At 39.3% G+C, this 19,962-nt stretch overlaps 1 protein-coding gene across 8 annotated transcripts in view; it reads left to right on the forward strand.

Annotated features, from left to right (window-relative positions):
* The window catches only part of ARID1B (AT-rich interaction domain 1B), a 329,485-nt gene that overhangs the window by 79,564 nt on the left and 229,959 nt on the right, over window positions 1-19,962 (forward strand). For all 8 annotated transcript variants that reach the window (XM_062640854.1, XM_062640859.1, XM_062640855.1 and 5 more), the window contains exon 3: window positions 1,153-1,299. In XM_062640854.1, the coding sequence (XP_062496838.1) occupies window positions 1,153-1,299 (147 nt within the window). The remainder of the gene's footprint in view (window positions 1-1,152; window positions 1,300-19,962) is intronic.

Here is a 19,962-nt window from a genome sequence, read left to right on the forward strand (position 1 = left end):
GTAGCAAAACCAGCCTAGACAGGTGGTGTTGTGTTTATTACCTAGGAAATACTGTTGTATTGTTGAATGAATGTAGTAAGTTAACTTTAGGTAGAACAGGTATGTGTTTGCATGTTGAGTAAACAGATTTATCAGTGTATCAGAAACTCAGAGGAAACAGTTCAGAGATCAAAGCATATCAGATGTGCTCAGGTATCTGAGACATTTGCAGGGGTGTGCAGGACCAACATAAGACCCATTCTAGAAGGGAGAAATTCTGTGTTGCATCTGTCATTCATCTGAAATGGTACTAAATACCTGTGTCTAGGGAAGAGCACAGGTACCTAAAATTGGGGAAATATAGACACAGTATCAGGCACTTGTTGAAAGTGTGCTGTTTCAAATAGCTCAAGAAAATGTCAGTGTCTATTGATACAATGCTTATAGAGTGAACTGATGCAGAAAATTCCTCTGATGTTTTAATTGACTTGCTTTTGGTTATAGCTTAAATTCTCAGTGTATATGTGGGTTCTCACACATATGCTGATTTGTCTATTAATAGCACCTGTAAGAGGTTATTTTGTGTTGCACTTGTGTTTTGCTTTTATTTTTTAAAACAAGAATGTATCTTAGTAGGGGGAGAGGAGATTTAGGTTGAACTGGACAAAACAAAAAACTTGCCAAACCCCATTTTTTTTGTGTAAGGCTTAAACACACAAATGCTAAGGGTTGTGGGCAGAGCACTTCACAATAATTAGTACTTCCTTACTTATATATTCATATAAATAAATATAAGTATATATAAAAAGACTTTTCGGTCAGCACATCAGAATGATTCTTCTGTTGATTTGCCTTAGTAGTGTGCACATGAAGAGCAAGCATTTAAAATAACTGCTGCTGGGCATTATGGGACTGTGATGTTCAGAAGCATAGCATTTTCCTTAGTAGCTCTTCTTGAAAAAAGTAACTATACAGAGCACTTGGGCTTATTTTCTGCTCAGGCAATCTGGATCTAAGGGCTTGCATTAACTGCTGAGTGAAAGAGTAGGACTGTTGGGTCAGTTGTATAGCTGAGGATATCATTTCTGATCAGGTTGCTGTACAGATGTGACATAGCTTGATTTCATGTCCTGCCTCAACTCATGCATTTGCTTTGCTTGGCTCTTCCAACAGATACCGCCTCAGTATGGTCAGCAAGGTGTAAGTGGCTACTGCCAGCAGGGCCAGCAGCCCTACTACAACCAGCAGCCGCAGCCTCAGCATCTGCCACCCCAGGCACAGTATCTGTCACAGGCCCAGCAGAGGTACCAGGCTCAGCAGGTAAGCACTGTCCTTCACTACTGACAGTTACCCTGGAGCTAGAAGTGTAGAAATGATCTGTGTGAATTGAACAAAACCCACTTGATTCCTTTTTGAGAGAACAGTGTTAAAAGCAAAACTAAATAAACATGGAATCAGACAACATCCTTCTGAAAAGTCTTTGGGGATATACACACAAATACATCTGCACATGCTTTAAGGCTTTATTTTATATCTTTTTTTTTTTTTTTTTAATAAAGCCAGTGTACATACCCCAGCAACTATTAATTCTGCTTTTAAAAAGAAGTAACAGTTTCTTGATCTGATGTTAGTGGCGATTTTCCTTGCCTTTATTTTGTTCTGTTTTTTTCTCTCACAAGACATTGTTGAGAGCTTCTGCATCTAACATGGTTACTACAGTTTTGGTTTTTGTGCTTCTTCATTTGAGGATAGATGAGTTCAAGGCATTTTGGAACTGCTTTGCCAAGGGAGCTTCTTAACAGATATTTTTAATTGAGATTACAGCTATTAATTTGAATGTTGTCAGTTATTACACATCCAGTTATTGAAACTGCATAATTCAATATCCATTGCTGATCTCGAAGTGTGCTTTATATGTTGGCCATTAAAATAAAGCGATTCTGTTTTTAACAAAGATCAGAGTGATAGTGTATGGGTCTGCTTCCCAGAGCTTGAGAAACACCTGAACAAAATGGATGTGCATAGCTGAATGCAGCTGAATGTGTAGGCTCAGTTCTATCTGCAGTCTCAGCTCTGTTAATCACAGAGAGGTGATCTGGAAATGGAAGAATGAAACTAAAGCATACTTGCCATCCTGGGAAATCTAACAAAAGTGAGTTGCTGAAGACTGGGTATTAGTGGAAGCAACAGCACTTGCTACAAATCACTGGGGAATTCTGTCAGCCATGGTTGATTAACATTTTGGGATAATGCTGGTGCAATGTAAAAATCTTAGCTTCACATAAAAATAGTGTCTAAAATAAACTAACAAAAGATGCCGTAAGTAGCAATGGTGCAGAAGGCTCCACTCCTTTGATTTTAAAATAAAGCTATCATAATTTCACTGTGTAATTACGTGTTAATTTTTCTTCATCTACATTTTAAAATCCCATTGAGAATAAACTTTTTTTCATTAAAATGCTGGATAGATTATGAAATAGAATTCTTAATTGTATCTGTGATGTTCTTGTAAATGTCACCACTTTCCGTCTTTTGGATTATATGTAGCTGCCACTTTAAAGATTGCAGTTGTGTCTTTAAATTTAATTTTCTCCCTTTTTACTTTGGTATTAAATGCTTGATTTCTCTGGCTTGAAAATACTATTCATAACCATCTTGGTAAAGCCTTAGCAGATAAAGTCCTAGTAATACAGCCTATGAGAGAGAAACACAGCTGCTCCAATGTCTACATATCACAGTCTGTGAAACTGAAATGTTTTTTTTTTTTGCTGCCTTGGACACTTCATAATATTCTAAATACCATCAGTTGAATGGATTGAATATTTTAGTTTAAAAAAATACACAAAGCATACCAACTGTGCAGGACTTATAAATCAGTAACTTGTTATTTCCTATGTTGATACGTGTTCCAATTACATCGTTTGATATCATAACCAGTAAAATGAAGGTTTGTGCAATGAAGTGAGGGGTATCATAGGAGAGGATAAAGGCAAAATGAGAGTAAAGCTTTCCGTATATTATAGACTTTAGAGAACTGGGATGAAGAGAAAGGCAGGGACAGATTGATGAGTAGAAGACACTAGCCTCAGTGTAGCTGAATTTCTTCTTTGAGGATTTGAGGGTACAGCGGAGGTGTGTCTAAATCCAGGCTCCAAGGGTGATAAAGGCTTCTCATAGTCAGTAGGCATTTTTGCCTGAGTCTGCGAATTCAGATGATACATCAGGTTCTCACCAACACAGCCTTGCAGTTGGTAATCCTTGGTGTGAGAATTGAACCTGAAATTCTTTGTGGTTTGTGAACGGCTGTTTGGTTATCCTGTTCTTTAGTAGTGGTCAGCCTCTTAAGTTTTGAACTATGATCCCCTGTTCTGAATTATACAGGCTTTTCCTGGAGTGTTTGCGTGTAGATGGGATTATTTCATGTAAGTCCTTAACACTTTGGGACTTGGTCCTTTTCTACATCTCGAGATTGGTTCCATGGTTCCTCTTCCTGTGTCTCAAGAACAGTCATCAAGTGAACACCTCCTTTCTAACATTTCTCTGTAAAACCTCACCATGTTCTTCCTCATTCTTTGGGAGCAGCAGTTCTAGAAATCTAGAAAACAAATACCTAACACAAGAAGTTGAAGTCTGTACTTTTGATACTTCCACAGCAGTGTTCTTTCTCTGCTGATGATGCATTGTGAAGTAGCCATCAAGTGGTAGCCAGTGTACAATACAAAAATTAATGCTGGGATAACAAAAAAGTTGTGAGTGTATATCAAATTGTGCTGCTGAGACAAAAATAAAAATTAACTGTGCTTATTTAAGCATACATGTCTCTGCTTATATTAGACTGATGATCTTTTGAAAAGAATTCAAAAATTAGAGTTTACTTGATTAAAATTTTAATCAAGAGAAATAGGAGTAGGTATTCGTGTAGTTTTATGAGTTTTAAGGGCAGACTTCCCTGAATTTGACCTGTTGGGCAGCCTTATAAAGGGAAAGCTCAAGGGAGATCTTACTGCTGTTTGCAGCTACCATATGGAAGGATGTGGGAGAGAACTGGGCCAAACTCATCTCAGAGGTGTACAATGTAAAGATAAGAGGCAGAAGTGACAGACTGGGACAAGGGAAGTTGCAACTCAGTAAAAAAACAAATCAAACCAACAACCAAAAGACCAACAAACAAAAATCAAAACCAAACAAACCCTGCCAAAGAACAAAAAGCCTCAACACCAAACCCAAAATTACCACTAGCGTTTTCAAACACAGGAAGGAGTCCAGGGAGACTGGACATCTTTATCCTTGGAGGTGCTCAAAAATCAGCTAGACAAAGTCTCCAAACGCCATGTTGTCTCTTGACTTGCTTTGAACTGGAGGTTTGACGACATGACCTTTCTCTGGAGGTCTCTTCAAACCTATGTGATTCTGTGTTGCTGTGATTTAATGTTGGCTTTACATATTCTAAATAAAACTTTAAAATAGACTCCAAAATCCTATAATACCTGTTGCACCAGTTGGTGTATCTTTCTCATTTCTTAAAAAATACCAGTACATCCTGGTTATATAATCTTGTCAATTAGAAAACTGAGGTCGTCTCAGTCATACAATCTGTTATCCTTTCTGTCTGTAATCTTTACTTTTGTTCGTTCTTTCCAGCTCGCAAATGAATTTCCTCCATGTTTTCTGTATTTTTCGTTAACCATTTTCTTGTCTTTTTATATTGATTTTGTTATACCAATTCTGAGTGCAAAAAGCAAAGTCCTAGTTTTGAATGGTCACAACTTTGAGAACTGTATAAAGGCAACTGATGTCAGTCTCAAGAAGAGAAGCTGGCCCCTGAAGATGTTTTTGCCTTGTGCTGGCTAGCCAGAATTACGGCAACTTTAGACTATTGTGTCCTGGAGAGCATTGTTGGATCATGAAGCAAGAGGAGATCACTAGTAATATTGAAGTAGATGGCAGCCCCAGCTGAGGATCAAAATGTTGTTATTCTGGTTGTTTGCCAAGTACGTAACAAAAAGGCGGTCTTTGCCCCAAAGAGTGTACAGGTTATTCTATGCCCAATGGGCTGGAATCTTAACTTGTTTTTGTAGGAGGGGTGCAGCTGTGAGATGAAGAAGTTTCATGTTCTGTTTTAAGCTAAATAAGCTGTCTCCATAACTGCCACCTTTGTGTCTGTGATTGAACTGATTTTACCTCGAGATTGAGGAGAGAGATGCCAGATTGGAGAAAGGGGGCTTCTCAGTAATTTGTCTTCTTTTGCCTATGGTATTTTCTTTATTTCCCCTGTGGATTTATGTTGGTCTACTTACTTTGGAGATTATCAAGCCGAAAGTAGTGTTTATTCTGGACGGCTGATGGAGTTGTTCTTGCCACCAGTTTCGTTTTATGTAAAATCCTGTAGCGTGATGTGCTGGGCATTCTATTATGAGGAGAAAACTGATATGGAATTCAGTACCAATAATGTTCTATTTTCAATCTTTCAGACATTATGTGGGCGAGCGTCTGCAGTCAGGTGTAACTCTAAGTGTTGTGCCTTGGAATTGGTACTCGTCTTCATTTCTGACATTTTTTTTTTTCTTCTTGTGGAAGTGTGAAGCCATTGCTCCTTTTCCTTGACTCACTTGAATTCAATAGGCAACCCTGTCAATAAAAGTAAGCAAATAACATAATTTCTGGGCCTGTTCAGTGACTTGTTTCTATCCTTTGTAGAGGGGAAGGAGGAGAACGGGATTTATTTAAATGTTTGAACTCTGAATTGTTTAGATCTTTGTTAAATTGATTGCATGGTGGGCAAAAAGGGAGTTTTGTAAGAGATGATTTGATAGTAATACTGGCATAGTTTACTACAGAGCCATATTTTGAGCCAGCATCAGTCATCCCCTCTTCATATCAGGAACCTGCTGTGTAAAAACCATTAAAGGAAGAGCTTCGTCTGAAGCAAATTTATTGCAGTAGCAGATTCCTTGATCATTAGATATTGCCAGTAGATGTAGATACCGCGTTGGTGTTGGTTTTCTTTTTATTTTTTTTCTATTTTTTAGAAAAACTTCTTTTTACCTTTACTGCTCTTTAAAGTCAAAAAAGAGAAAGAAAGATGTGCTGTACTACGACAGTGTTGCCCTTGGCAGGGTTTTTCATCTTGAAATGGCATATAAATGAATAAATGCTTCAGTTGTTTTTGCAGTTTTAAATCTTTTGCCGTAAGTAGAAGCTGTATTTTGCTCAAGAATGTCAGGTAATTGTGAACTTAAACTGTCGTCATTAAATATTATTTTGTTAAGATAGCATGATGTATATTTTTGGTTATGATGCTTTCCAACTGGCTTGTAAACAGCCATGTTTATGTATTTTCTTGTTTTATACAGCATGTGTTCATATGCATTGAGAGAGGATCGTGCCTTTGAGGTTTATTGTGTTATTTTGAGTTGGGACCATATCACTTTTTGACAGATGAAATGATCTGCAAAACAGTTATGGCCTCACTGTTAGTTAAGCAAAAATAGTGGTTTTATTCTGCACCTGCTACTGCAATCCTGAAGCCATCCTTTGTTTTATATGTTCCTTGCAAGTTTCCAGACTAGAGTGGGATTTTGCTGATCCCTTTTCTCACATGCAGGCATGAGATTTTACAACGAGGAAAAAGTGTGGCAGGTCTTTGTGGTGGAGTATGCATGTTCACTTTTCTGGTTGGTCCTCCTAGTAACAGTGTGCAGGGAGAGGCTGTGTGTGTGTGTGTGTGTGTGTGTGTGTTCTTACATCATTCCCTTGTGGTTACTATGCTATTTTTTTTAAATGCCTTGAAGGAATAGTCAGGTAGTTCAGGCTCAGTCTTTAGTCTGCTTTTATTTAAAAAGAGAAAATATTTTATAAACAAGCAACCAGACGAGACTCCCTCACTGTCAGATTTTACTGAAATGTTCTAAAACCTGGCCCAGACCTGGCTTCCCTGCTTACCAAGCAATAATACCATTCCTACTGATCTTGGCAAGATTGTTTTCAATGCAAATTGTTATAGGACAAATAAAGTGGGGTGTTTTTCTGAGTGGGCCAGGGAGATGAATGCAATTGAGGCCAGTTAGAATTTAAGTTGTTTTCGTAGTCCCAGGTAGAAAGGCATTCAGAGCAGGAAGGCGGAGTGCCTGATGTGGGGAGCATCTCTGGTATCAGTCTGTCTCTGTGGGCAGAGGGCTGGAGGCAATTTAAGCTCTTTCAAGGGGCTGCAGCTTCTCTCTGTTTCCCTGAACTGCGATCAGTGAAGGCCATATGTTCCAGGTTTGTTCCTGAACTGGTGACAATGGTGTAAAGTAGTCCGAGTTGCAAGCCTGAGATGATGAGAATGTTCTTGCACAGACATCTGTTTTTAGTGTTGAGTCAGTGCAAGGTAGGACAGATAAAACATTACCCGATTTGAAACAGTCTTTGAAAATGTGAACAAAATGTGAAACTAATTAATCCGTTTTCATGTCCAAGCTGTACAACTGTCATGAAAACAGAACAAATTGTATTGTGGCAAAATGCATCACATTATTAAAGTGATTTTGGTACAATGAGGATGAAGTCTTGTTTTTAAATTGTGTGAGCTGCTGAAGTTCTTTTAGCAGTGTAATAAGCAGCACGTTAATTAACATTGTCAAGCTGTTTTGGGGTGTAACACTGCAAAAATACTGTTGTAAGTTAGGAATCTTTGTTAAGTGCAAATACCAAATTCATTAGTAAGTAATACAGACAGTTCTCAATGAATCCAAATTCAAGTTTTGTACCTGAATGCAATTACTCTTTTTAATAAAATCTTCACTCTTAAGTTACTAGAAACTGGTACAGAATTAGCAGACTAATTCTGTAGTTTAGTCTCAAATTCTGTAGTTTAGATTTAATTTAATTCAATTTAAACTTCTTAAAGAAGTAACACATAACTGCCCCTGGCTTAAAGTTGTAATAAAAATTGCTTGTCCTTCTGTCCTTTTAACTTCTGTCCGTGTAATCATCTAACATGAGATGAGTGGTTGCACTTAATATTTGTTGTGTTATGAACCACAGGAAATCTGGGAAGGAACAAGCTTGTATGTTAATGTGACATTTGCTGCCAGGCATATAGGAAAGCATTTTTTGTGGAAGTTGGCTATTACATGAGAACTCATAATCAAATTTAATGTTCAGAAGAGATTGTTGCCTGCCATCATCAGCAGTGGTTGACACCACTGCTTGTTGTGTACCATAAATCCTTCAAGGCTTCTGTCATTTCAGCAAGAGGTGTCCAGTGCATATTCACAGTCTTGAAATGCTGGGCTTTTTTTTTTTGCTTAGAAGCAGGTATTTTCTTTCCAGCATGAAGAGGTACAAGGGGGAAGTGATTTGTTTAAACTATTCAACCCCAGATTTATTGCACTAAGAGCTTTAGCTTCTGAGGTGTGCTTGTTGGCTGGCTTTTAGAAATCAGGGCTGCTTGTATGTAATGAGCAGACATATGCCTAACAAGAAGGCACCTGGGTGAAAATTCTCAAATGGATATACATACTCTGACAGCTTTTCCAGCCTCCTTTCTGCAAGATCTGAAATTAGACACAAAGAAAACCAACAGTATAACCTTTATAAAAAGCATACGTTTTGGTAAACTGAACCTTTTGTTGCCAACCTACTTCAGAGAGACCGGGTAGGTATCAAAAGACAGAATGCAATCTCGATTTTTTTTTTTGCATCTGTAATAAAGCTTGGCTGGACTTGGGAAAAGGAGGGAAGGGGAGCAGGCTCTCAGCAACTGACTTCCAAGCTCACACACTTAAATCCTGGCTTCTAGACAAGCCACCGGTGACCAGCACCTCTGAAAGGTATAACCATACCTTGCTGTATGATGTGATTTATAAAAACCCTGTTGAAGTACTTAGGAACCACACTGATCTTGTGTATAAAGCAATATATCCTTTTTGAGCCTTTCTTAAGCACATAATATTTTCAGGAAGGGCAAACGAGGTTTGAACCTGTGTAGGTTCAGTGAACGCTTAACTGATTGAAGTCTTTGCCAGTTAGAGTTCTGCTTTTATGAAGTCTTATTTCACAATCACGTTGCTTCTGTAATCAACTGATGCTTAAGTAACTGTTAAGCATATGGCTATTTATCTGTGTGGCGGAGATTACTTACTTAGTTTAGGAGTTCAGTGGAACCACCCGTGACTCCTGTTGTGCTACATCTTCTCCCAGTAGTGGGAATAGCTGATTATTGTCCATTTGGGGAATGCTCTGTTTGCTCAGCATTGCTTATATCATTCCAGGAAGTGTGTCAAGCCTTTCTCTTTTTAACTCTGTGATTTATATCTGTATTTATAAGATTATAATAGGTGCTAGCTTGTCAGACTTGGAGAATGATCTTCCAGAGCCAAGTAGCTAGCAGGAATAGAGTCAGGCAGAAAAAAGCAAGGATAATCGTCTGTAAACTCACACCTGAGCATGAACACCAAATTGAGGGCATAGCTCGGAGCAGCACTTAACAGCAGTGCTGGCTCATTTTGCTGAGGGCCTATTTGACCAAACCAAAACCAGCTGTGATCAGATTTTGAGAACTTTCTTCTCCCTGTTATTTTAAAGCAAACATTTACAAACATGGTGATCAATTTAGCCAAATAAGAATCTACTCGAGTTTATTAGGTCTGAAGCCTTTATAAAGTTAGCATGTGTAATTACCCCTTACACATACCTGTCTTTGTAGTAACTTGGATTTGTCAAGTGGTATTACTAGAGAAGGAGAAGTATTTTATCTTGCAAAGTGGTACTACTGTTTATGTATAAAACCTAGCAAGCTTGTTTATGTTTCTGTTTTATAATCTTCCAGAGGGCTGTCAGTGAAAGTATTTGTTTGCCTCTGTGTTGTCTTAACAATTGTGTGGCACCTTCAGTTTAAAGTTACCTCATCGTAGTTAAACATTTTCCCAGTCTGTATGTTCTTTTGCTTTGTTCATCTATTGACGGTTTTCTGATGAAAATAGGCTTTTCTATTTGCAGTTTGAAGGAGGAATTTTGAAGGTCAGCTTTCTTCTCCTGGGAAACCAGCAAGTGCACCTCTTCAGGCATCTGCTGCTGATGGGGGTTTGATGATATCTCGCCGGATAGTCAGAGGAGATGGGTCAGAGCACATTGCAAACGTGTTTGGCAGGAATGTCCATGACTACCTGTACCCCACTGGTTTTTAATTTTTATTCCAGTGTTTTTGTATCATTGTAGACTGAGTAGACATAGTCGCAGTTCTTGCGCTTGTAAAATGAGCAGTGCAGTCATAAGTTTTTCCATGTACTAAAGTTAAGTTGGCATACAGTATCAAAAAGAAACTTCAGTAAATTTCAGCTAAATTGGAAAGAGAGGAGATTTAGTCTGGGGGAAGGAAGGGAAGTCCTATTTTGTTACTTTAAGTGGTCAGTTACGTAGATGCCGTTTGTGGATTCAGCAGGCAATGTCCCATGTCGGTAACAAAAATCTCTGCAGAGCATTCTAGTGCAAAAGGTGAGGATGCCAAATCGGGTTTTCAAAGTAGAAACTTCAGTATTTCTAAGTAAATAACCCTGAAAGGAAACATTTTTCATCTCATCTACAGAAAATACATAAGATCTGTCATGGATTTAGTATGTTATACATCAAGAAAAATCTATTTAATGAGCTTAAATACAGTAAAATACACATGTTCAAATATTTCTCAAAGTTCTCAAATCAGTGGTTTGGCTTTATTCCACAAAGTATTATTATTGTTGTTGTTATCATGGTGGCAGTATTTAAAGTTTCTAAATTCTGATTTCTCTCAATATTTAAAACATAGAAGGTTAATTAAAGCAGTTCTTTATTTTGCGATTGCTTGGGAATATTAACCTCACAAAGCCTGCATTAAATCAGTGAAGTGATAGAATTGCATTTGCTTTGTAAAATAACTGTGCAAGAGCATAGACAAAGCCATTTACAGTTCAGTGCCATTAATTGCTTGGCATTTAGGTATTAGTGTAGGAGTCTATTAATTAACTTGATAGTAAAACTATTGGAATGCAGGCTGATAAAAACTATTTTGTTTTAGGATGTTAGTGATTATAACAATTGTTGCTCTCCTTACCACTCTCCTTATTACTTGGTTTTTTTTTTTTACTGTTATTGTGAGAGCAGAATTAATATTGCAGAAATAATTTTATCTGTACTTTTGAAATTTAGCAGTAATTAAAATGGAATAGTGGGTTTAGCAAAGGATACCTGATCATGTAATAGTTATTTACTTAATGAATGGCCATCAGATTAATGAATCAGAGACAAAGTTATCTGCACACGTTTTGGAATATAAACGCATAAATCCTATTGTAAGAAAATTTTTAAAATGCAAATGTATAGTACTATGAATTAAATGATGAAGTTGTAAAGTCTGAAAAGTACTAATAAATCCGAGTAGTAGGTGGTTTTGTTTTCTGGGGTTTTTTTAGTTCTGTATGAGCAGTATATAATCTCAATTTTAGTGGTCTTGTAAATTATACCTCATGGCCAGTTGCAATACAGCAGTATTCTCATATGGCCTTTAAATTAACACACATTATTTTCCTCAGAGGCAGGAAAAATAAGTTTGATAATATTTCCTGGCATTAAATTTACCACTGTATTTTTCTTTGGCTGCCCATATTTTCTTTAATAATTGAAGATTTTCAGTGTACGTGTATTTAGTTTTATTTTCAGTATTTTGAATTGGGATTTCGTTGTTGAGACAATGTATTATCTGAATATAGGTCAGCATATATTTTATATGTATTCATTATCCTTTCCAGTATTTCCCTTTTACTGCATTTCTTTGTTACTGTAGTAGGATTCAGACTAGGTTTTGGAGCATGCAGCTGAAACCTTACAGGGTGGTTTAGTTGTTGCAATCAAATATGGAAAACAAAGAGTGAAATACCAAATCAAATTAAATACGATACCAGTTGAAAAACATGTTTATCTTTACCTGTTGACAAAACTGCTTGGTGCTTTTGTTGTGGGAGAGAGAACAACTGTTGGTCTTGTTAAGTTGTCCCTCAATAAATCACACTCTGCAAGAGCACAGCCTCTCTTCATGTCTTCCTTGTGCTTCTCCCTGATACCCAATATGGGTGCTTGGCAGTCTTCCCCATGCATGGGTTTAGGTAGAAAATGAAATAACTAGCTGTATGTGTTTTGGTTTTGGGTGTCTGCCTGCAGAATTCATAAAGATCGTGCTCTTTCACCATCACAAGAAAGGTGAGGTTTATTGTTCTTCATGACCTAGCAACCCCTTACCAACTTTTAATGAAAGTCACTGGTTTTTCATTGCTATATTAAAGGGTAGTCAGTGACCTGGTCTCAGAGCTTTAAGTTTTCATCACTATTTCACTTGTTCTCCACCCTCCTCGCACCACTCCCGGTACCAGCCCAACTGGGAATACTTTCTTTTGACATAAAAAAAAACCAACAACCAACCCAGAAGTGTTTGTGGTGATGGTGATGAAGACTTTTTCTGCCTCGAAGATTAAAGGAATCATTTGCCACAGTTGGTTTAAATTCTCGTATTGTGCAGTCCATTGAATTGCTTCTGCTGGTGAGCGCTTCCTTCTGCAAATTATTGTTCTGTTCTGGAAATTATTGTTCTCTTTCCAATTTTTGGACAAAGGTATTTTGGCCGCATTTAAAGACTGCTGCACGGATACTGTCTTCACAGACGGCAGAGCAAGAGAGCATGTTAATGCAGCTAAGTCTCCGGGAGCCCCTAATGTAACATGCTAACCCTCTCATGTACTGAGAAATTAGGTTAACCAAAACAGTAAAGACGAGCTGAGAAGGCCACTTTTACCAGAATTGTTAGAGATTTCTTTATATCTGAGCCTCAATTCCTTCTCCTGTGATTATGCAGTTGATAAAATAGTAGGTAAGCGTCATGTCAGTAATTTCAATAAAAATGTCATTTCCACCTCTGTGGTGGTGGAGTATTAGGGAATAAGTTAACAGGGTTCACTGGGCTGTGATATAAATGTTGTCTGTAACTTAGCATAGCTTTGTATGGGGGGGGGGGGGGGGGGGGAAGAGAGAGGAAACAGACCCCCAAAACAAACCTCACCATTTTGGTTTGGGTTTTTCTGTTGTTTTACTTTTTTAATGTGACCTCAGTGATGTATTTGGGTGTTGCTTGCAACCTTTCCTCACAGATCTGTGGATTTTTGTGAGCCTTTAGATGCTGTCCTGGCTTTTACCTTGAAGCACAGTTACAGACGTGCCCCTAAGAAAACACTGAAGAAATGTTTCCCAGTCTCAAGTGAGGAAGTCTCATCCTTGGGTACCTAGCTCGATTAGCCTAGAGGTAGCAGCTGCTCTCAGTACAGCTTTTCTCTTTATTCTGTAAGCTGGCTTCAGGCTTTCAGCTCTGCTGTAAGCTGCGGGCAGTGCGCTGACCTCGTTTCTGCCAGCGAGCCGTATGCTTGGGAGAGCTTCCACGGCGGCAGCAGGCAGTCTGGGGCAGGCTGCTGCCCTCGGGGGCCACAGAGCCCCCAGCTCCCCTACTGCAGCAGCTGAGCTGAAAGAAATGGCAGGTTTTAAATCCTGCCCCTCTCCTGTGCCTGGTTGGGTTTAGCCATTTCTTCGGGGTGCAGAGCTGTTCCTCAGCCCAGCTTCACGTCACAGGTTGGCTGAAGAGGTGCGTTCCTCATGGAGTTTTAGGAAGGACTAGTGTGGCAGGGCGGGACGCTGGATGGCACAGAATCTGTAAGTCATCACATTAACATAGTAGTCTGTCCCAGTTGACCGTAGAGAGAAGGACATCTGAAAACTGTTGGGGATCTTTTTCTCTTTTTCTTTCTTTCTGTATAGCTTTGTCAGTGAAAGGATGGGCAGGGAGAGGAAGGAGTGGGTGTAGAAAATGAAAGTGTGGTTGGACTGCCTGGCCTTCTAGGGATTTTTAGGAAAAATCCAAAAAGCTCTTATAAACATGGGAAGATTCATGAAAATAAAATTCTTAGTTTACCCCTCATTTCCAAGTACTGTTTCTCAGATTACCTCTCCAGGTTCTCTCTCATCTCTTCATTCACACTAGAACTTTACATCTGTAGAACAAAGAAACTACCTTTTTTTGCCTGTAAATGAAGAACCGACAGCTGTTTATCAGGCTGTGCAATGTGCAACAGTCACATTTTAATACGAACATCAAACTGGCCTATTTTTTTTGATGTGGCATGTTACAAGTATGAGAGAAGAAAACTAGAAGAAATGTCTTGTTTCTGATTAAATCCACTATTGAGATGCTCTGTGATCCATGGAATGCAATAGTGGTAGAAAGAGAATAGCAAGATAAGAGTTTCCGAGAATGATTTCATCTTGGAGCTTTTCCTGCATCACTTGCTTAACGTGGCTCCTGGAGACCATATAGATGAGACACATGTGAAAACAGGCTGGAGTGTTTAGGAAGAGAGACCCTTCTGTCTAGTTAGTTGGCTCAGATTACGTGATATGTGACTAGAAGCTATGCTGTCCAAACAATGTTCTTCCTGTAAGATGGGGGGGGGGGGGGGGTGTGACAACGACACACACAACTTTTTTTTGACCCTAACTGCATTTAAAATACTTTCAGTGCATTCTGCAGGGCAAAACCTTCCGTAGTATGAGTTTCTAATAGCTTCCTGTGAGTCTTGATGGACACAGCCTCAATAATGTATTTGCTTACCTAAGTTAACTATCTTTAGCATCAACTGCTGCCTACCATGCAAAGTATATTTTTTTCTTCCCCGTCTGGTGTCTTAAGACATAACTTAATGTCAGTCTGTGAAACTTTGGATCCTGATGGGAGAAAATGGTGTTCCCATTGTTAGATTTTTTGTTTTGTTTTGTTTTGTTTTTAATTGGATTGAAGAAAGAGATCTGGAAAATAGTAAGGTTTTAATGAAACTGTAGGTGTCTTGGAAAAGAAGTTATGAATAGCACTGAAGAAGATGATGAGATGTCTTGCTGACAATGACTGGTTTACACCTGAGGCATACAAACTGACAGGTTTTCTCCAAATTTCTCACGGTACACAGGATTTGTCTCCGAGGAGTTAGGTGTGATTTCTCTATGATAAATTACCTCCTTTTGGAAAGACAAAGGACTACCTTGCTTTGCTGTTTCTCTGAAGCCCTAGATGCCCTTTAGAACATGTAACAAAGATGAAGACTGAAATGACTTGGTAAGGCAAAGTATCATCCTTGGTTTTGAGAACACAGTCATGCTGTGGCTTGACTGTGGGAAAATGATAACCACCTTGAAAGAAGAGCAGTCACTGCTTGCCAGACCCACTGAAGAAACAGTCAACAAGTAGCATCAGCACATGGAGGTAGATGCCAGCCTGTTGCTTGCTGTACATCAGGACAGCTGCTTTCCTTATCTCCATTCAGGTTTCATGGTGGTGTAAGGGGTTGGCTTGAAATGATTCACATATTCTGGTTGTGAGCAGGGTTTATTCACTTCACATAAACACAGACCTAGCATGGTTAAGAGGATTACCAGACTGCACTGCTAATCCACCTCCGGTGGTTAGCACTCTCTTCTTATATTGTTGGCATAATAGGTGCTGGGACCTACAAAACAATTTTTTTCCTGTTCCCTCTGCACAGCAAGAGTCTTACTTTGTGCACAGTGCTCTCCAGCTGCAAGATACCAGCTTCCTTTTCCTCAGGCCTTTAGGGTTTTTATTTGTTTTGGCTTTTCAGCTTCTGATTCGTAACATTAGGGACACATTTATACGTATTTCTTTTCTTGACCCAGGATCTTCTGCAGCAGTCCATCTGCATCCTGCACGACCTCTGCAGACCATCTGCCCAGGATTCAAGCAAACCAAACCTCTCTGCTCTTTTGTCCTTAGTGGATCATTCCCTACAGGGCTGCATTCTGTTGGCTGCTTGCATGCGACTCAGTGTTGCTTGTGCCCCTGGGCATACCATTTTTAATGAGTGCAGCCTTACCTACAATAGGCTTCTAACAGGTTGGCTGTCCTTTGTTGTCACTTTTGTGCTGATGGTATACAACTGGGGAGATGACATGTTAGATGTTATGGTTGGGCTAGAAGCTGGCTGTGTAGCGACAAGTCACCATTTTGGTGAGGTTTTGTTGTTGCAGGAATTTTTTACATTATTTTTATTTTTTCATTGCAGCTTTTTACTGTAGAAGGTAAAAAGAGGGGAAATGTGTCGATACCTATGTGTCTACACAGAATAAACAGATACTTGGTTAAGTGGTAACAAGAAATGTCCTATAGCTCTTAACATATCACTTGCTTTCTTTCTGTTCCACAGTATCCCTTCAGAGACGAGTAAAATTATCTTGTATTGTAGGGTTGTGTGCTCTTCTTGGCTGCTGTACTGGGTCCTGCCTTCCATTCTCAAGTGGTCTGGGGGGGGGAAAATTAACATTTGCTTTCAGTTTTGCTGTTGTCACATTGCTGTAGAATTCACTGTTCTCACACTTGAAGTCTTCTAAGGATCAACAGAGTGAATCAAGAACATGAGCTAAAATAGTTCTTAATGAGTTTTTCAAATTGAAGTCTAGTGTATTATTTACCTTCTGTTTAATCATCATGGTGCTTATCTTCCTGGGTGGTCATGTTATCCCTCTGAAATTTGCTGCAGTAGAAGTAGATGAAGCCTGAATGATGTTTCTCACCCAGCCCTTCTTTAAATGTGGTTTTCCTCCAAACATTAATGCCTTCACTACGCTTTCATTTTCCATTAAAAAGAATTTAAAACTATTTAATAGTTAGATCTTATCTTCTTCGGCAGAACTAATAACAAATGTGCATTTCATCTACGTGGTTTCAAGCATTATCAGCACTATATTCAGGTTTGCAGAGAACATGTAAATGCGGACAGGCTCACTTGTTTGAAACTAGGTCCAGCTAGAGAATGAAAGCATAACACTGATTAGCATTGTACATCAAAAGGGAAAATGCTGTCCATCTGTGGCCTACTCCAAAGTGGTTGCAATGCAGTTGACTTGGGCTGCAGTTTGGTGGCTGGTGAAGCCAGGCCTGTGGCTGGCTGCCACCAAAGGAGGGAGGTTTCCTTCCTCTCTGTGCTCACCCAACCTTTCCAGAGGCCAACTCTGCTCAGTAATAAAGCTGGGGGAAAACGGGTTACTGTTCTTCCAGTTTTAAGTTGCACCATTTCAAAAAGTGGGCAAATAAAGACCACTACAGAAACTAAGGGGGTGTGTGTCCAACTACATGACTTGTGGTAGGTGGGAGTAAGGGGCCTTTGACTTTCTTGCAGGCTGGTACATCTCCTTACTTGATCACTTTAAACCTCTGTGGTAGTGAAATCCCACAGCAGAATTAGAGACTAAAAGCTGATGGGTACAGTAACAGAGAACAAGAGGGAAGAATGTACCCCATTTCCTTCTTCACTCCTCAGGCTACACAATTCTCAAGTTCCATATACTGCAGTCTGCACACTAAGCTAAAGGTGTATATGAAACAGGGGTGGAGAAATAGTTTTGGCTCTGTGGATGATAAGCAGTTGGTGGTTATTATTACCCAATTCGCATATGGATTGATTTCTGAACAGCTTATGCAATACATAGGTTTTAGGCTGTGTATATGTAAGCAATATGTAGGCATAGGGTTTTTTTTTGTCTACCTTTTTTCACAGCATGTTTCTTGCAAAGCCTCAGAAGTCTAAACTTCAGCAATTTTGCATACATGTTTATGACTTGCTGATTATTTGTCCCTGTGCCTTTTCTAAAATCTGATGGGGGAAACCCTGATTTTAGTTATTTTACAACTTTGTTGACAGTTTGTGCTGTAACAGCTATGACATGATTGGGTTTGTGCCAAGTTGGGAAGTTCTGAGTGGAAACTTGTAGCTGCCTGTTTATAAAAGGCTTGGATTTCTTTCTTACACACATGCTCTTCTTCTGTGAGGGGAAGCATTCTCAGTGATTCATAAAAATTCATAAGCTTTGCTTTGAAAGCTGATGACATTTGATGGATGAAATATTGGGAATCAAAAGAAAATAATCAAGGATCCCAGGAGAAAATTGAGCCACAGTATCACTGGGGGTCTTCTCAGCCATGACTGTAGCACAACACATGGTAGCATGTCTCTCTTCCCCTTATGTTCCCTCTGTTCAGCCCTCAATAAATCCATTCCTAGAGGCTAGAAAGAAAAATGACCTTTCAAACCTGAAAGTGAGAATTGCCAATTCCAGGCATTTCTTCAGTGACAGACAATTTACCCTAATACTTCTGTCCTTATTTCTTATTTATCAAAATCTGTTGTATCTATTCTGTAATATGCTGTATGTTGAGAGAATTTCCTAGTGCAAAACTGAAGAAAGGCAGTAGGGATTTTCTCTCCTCTGTTTTTCAGTGGAAATTATACTAAGCACTATTTTGGTTACAAAGCCAACCTCTTAGTGAAATATGCTATTATTTAATCATCATTATGTTTAGTATATAAATGGACTATTTTTACTGGACAATGCATATGTATAAACACATAAAATTATACACACAGTGCCATGCCTATTTCATCTGGGAGATTCCCATGCCTGCAACTCACTGAGAGCAAACTGACTCTTTACTTCTCAAGAACCGCCTTCCAAGTTTCCACTGATCCAAGTAGCTTAAATGGCTTTATGGAGAATATAAGGAGGAGTATGTGTCCCTGGCAGGGGGGTTGGAACTAAATGATCTTTAAGATCCCTTCCATCTATGATTCTTAAGTGTATGATTCTATGTGATCTCGGTCCCATTTGGAGTGCACAGGTATCCGTATCATAACAGACACAGATGTCTGCAGTACTTGTTTCCAGACCTCATCTAGAATTGAGCAAATGGATTTGATTATTCCACATCAGAGGAAAGTACTATGGTGCTGGTGCATTTAAAAAGACAAAGGGTATCATGACTGGGGTTTTTAGTGTGCTCTTCACTGTGTGGAGAAACATTTCATAGATGATCTTCAAATACCCATTCAACATGCAGTATTTCTCATGAGGAAGTGTGCTATCTCTTCCCTCTCCTGCTCCATACCCGTGGAAATTTCAGTAGGAATTAAGATTAAAATCTTGCAAGTGGGTGGGAAAAAACATGCTTGGTACTTTGTAAGGAATTAATGGCTCTTGATTTTTCACAATATAAAACACGTTTTGCTTCCCAGCAAAATCCTGTCGTGTCTTCTTCCTAGGGAAAAAGGAACAATTGCCTTTATAAAATGACATCTCCTAAATTGAATATTCCATTTATCCGTTTTCACCACTTTCGGTGTTTCCGAGTGTTCTGTTGTTGTTTGAACAAGTAGTTCTCATTTGGGGTATTTCTGTAAGAACTGTGAGGAAGTGAGCAGAGCGCTGAGCTGGAAGTTGCAGTCTGGGGCTGCTGGGTTTATTACAGATGCCTGCGCAGTGACAGCCCCGAGCGTGTGCGTGTGTGTGTGTGCGCGTGTGCGTGCGCGTTTTGAAATAAAAAGGAAAGCAGAGGTTTGCTCATTTGTTTGCCTATTGTGAAGCTGTCCTGCACCTTTCTACTCCTTTGTACTGGGGTGAAGGCTGCTGAATGGGGGCCTTGTTCCATTTGTTGATTTTAAACCTCACTGTTAATCCACAGGAACCTGCTGGTGTGCGCAGCAGGAGAGCTGTGTGACAAGTGGAAATCTGGGCGGGGGGGAGCGCGGGGGGTCACAGGGGATAATAATCATTCAGCCATCAGCCTTTGTCACCCTTAAGCCTAATTGTTACCCTCTGCTGGTAACCACATTGAAATGCTGGCCTTTTAAGTGTTTCTTGATTTTACTTGGCACAGGCTTAGGGATAGGATCGTTTATTGCTGGGTTTACATCGTATCAGGTTTGCTAGGGTTCGTTTTATTAGCCGCGTTGAATTTTCTACATCCCTTAAAATAATTCAGCAGAGTCCAAAGAGGTGGAAGGGGCTGGATGGAAACAGTACAGTTGTTAAGCAAATTTCCCTCTGTCAGGAGCTGGGATAAAAGGAGAGACAGAAAGCTTTCCTGCTCTG

Source organism: Pezoporus occidentalis, unplaced genomic scaffold, assembly GCF_034315485.1.
Source record: "Pezoporus occidentalis ecotype Australia unplaced genomic scaffold, CSIRO_AGI_Poc_V1 ctg67, whole genome shotgun sequence".
NCBI classification, from domain to species: Eukaryota; Metazoa; Chordata; class Aves; order Psittaciformes; family Psittacidae; genus Pezoporus; species Pezoporus occidentalis.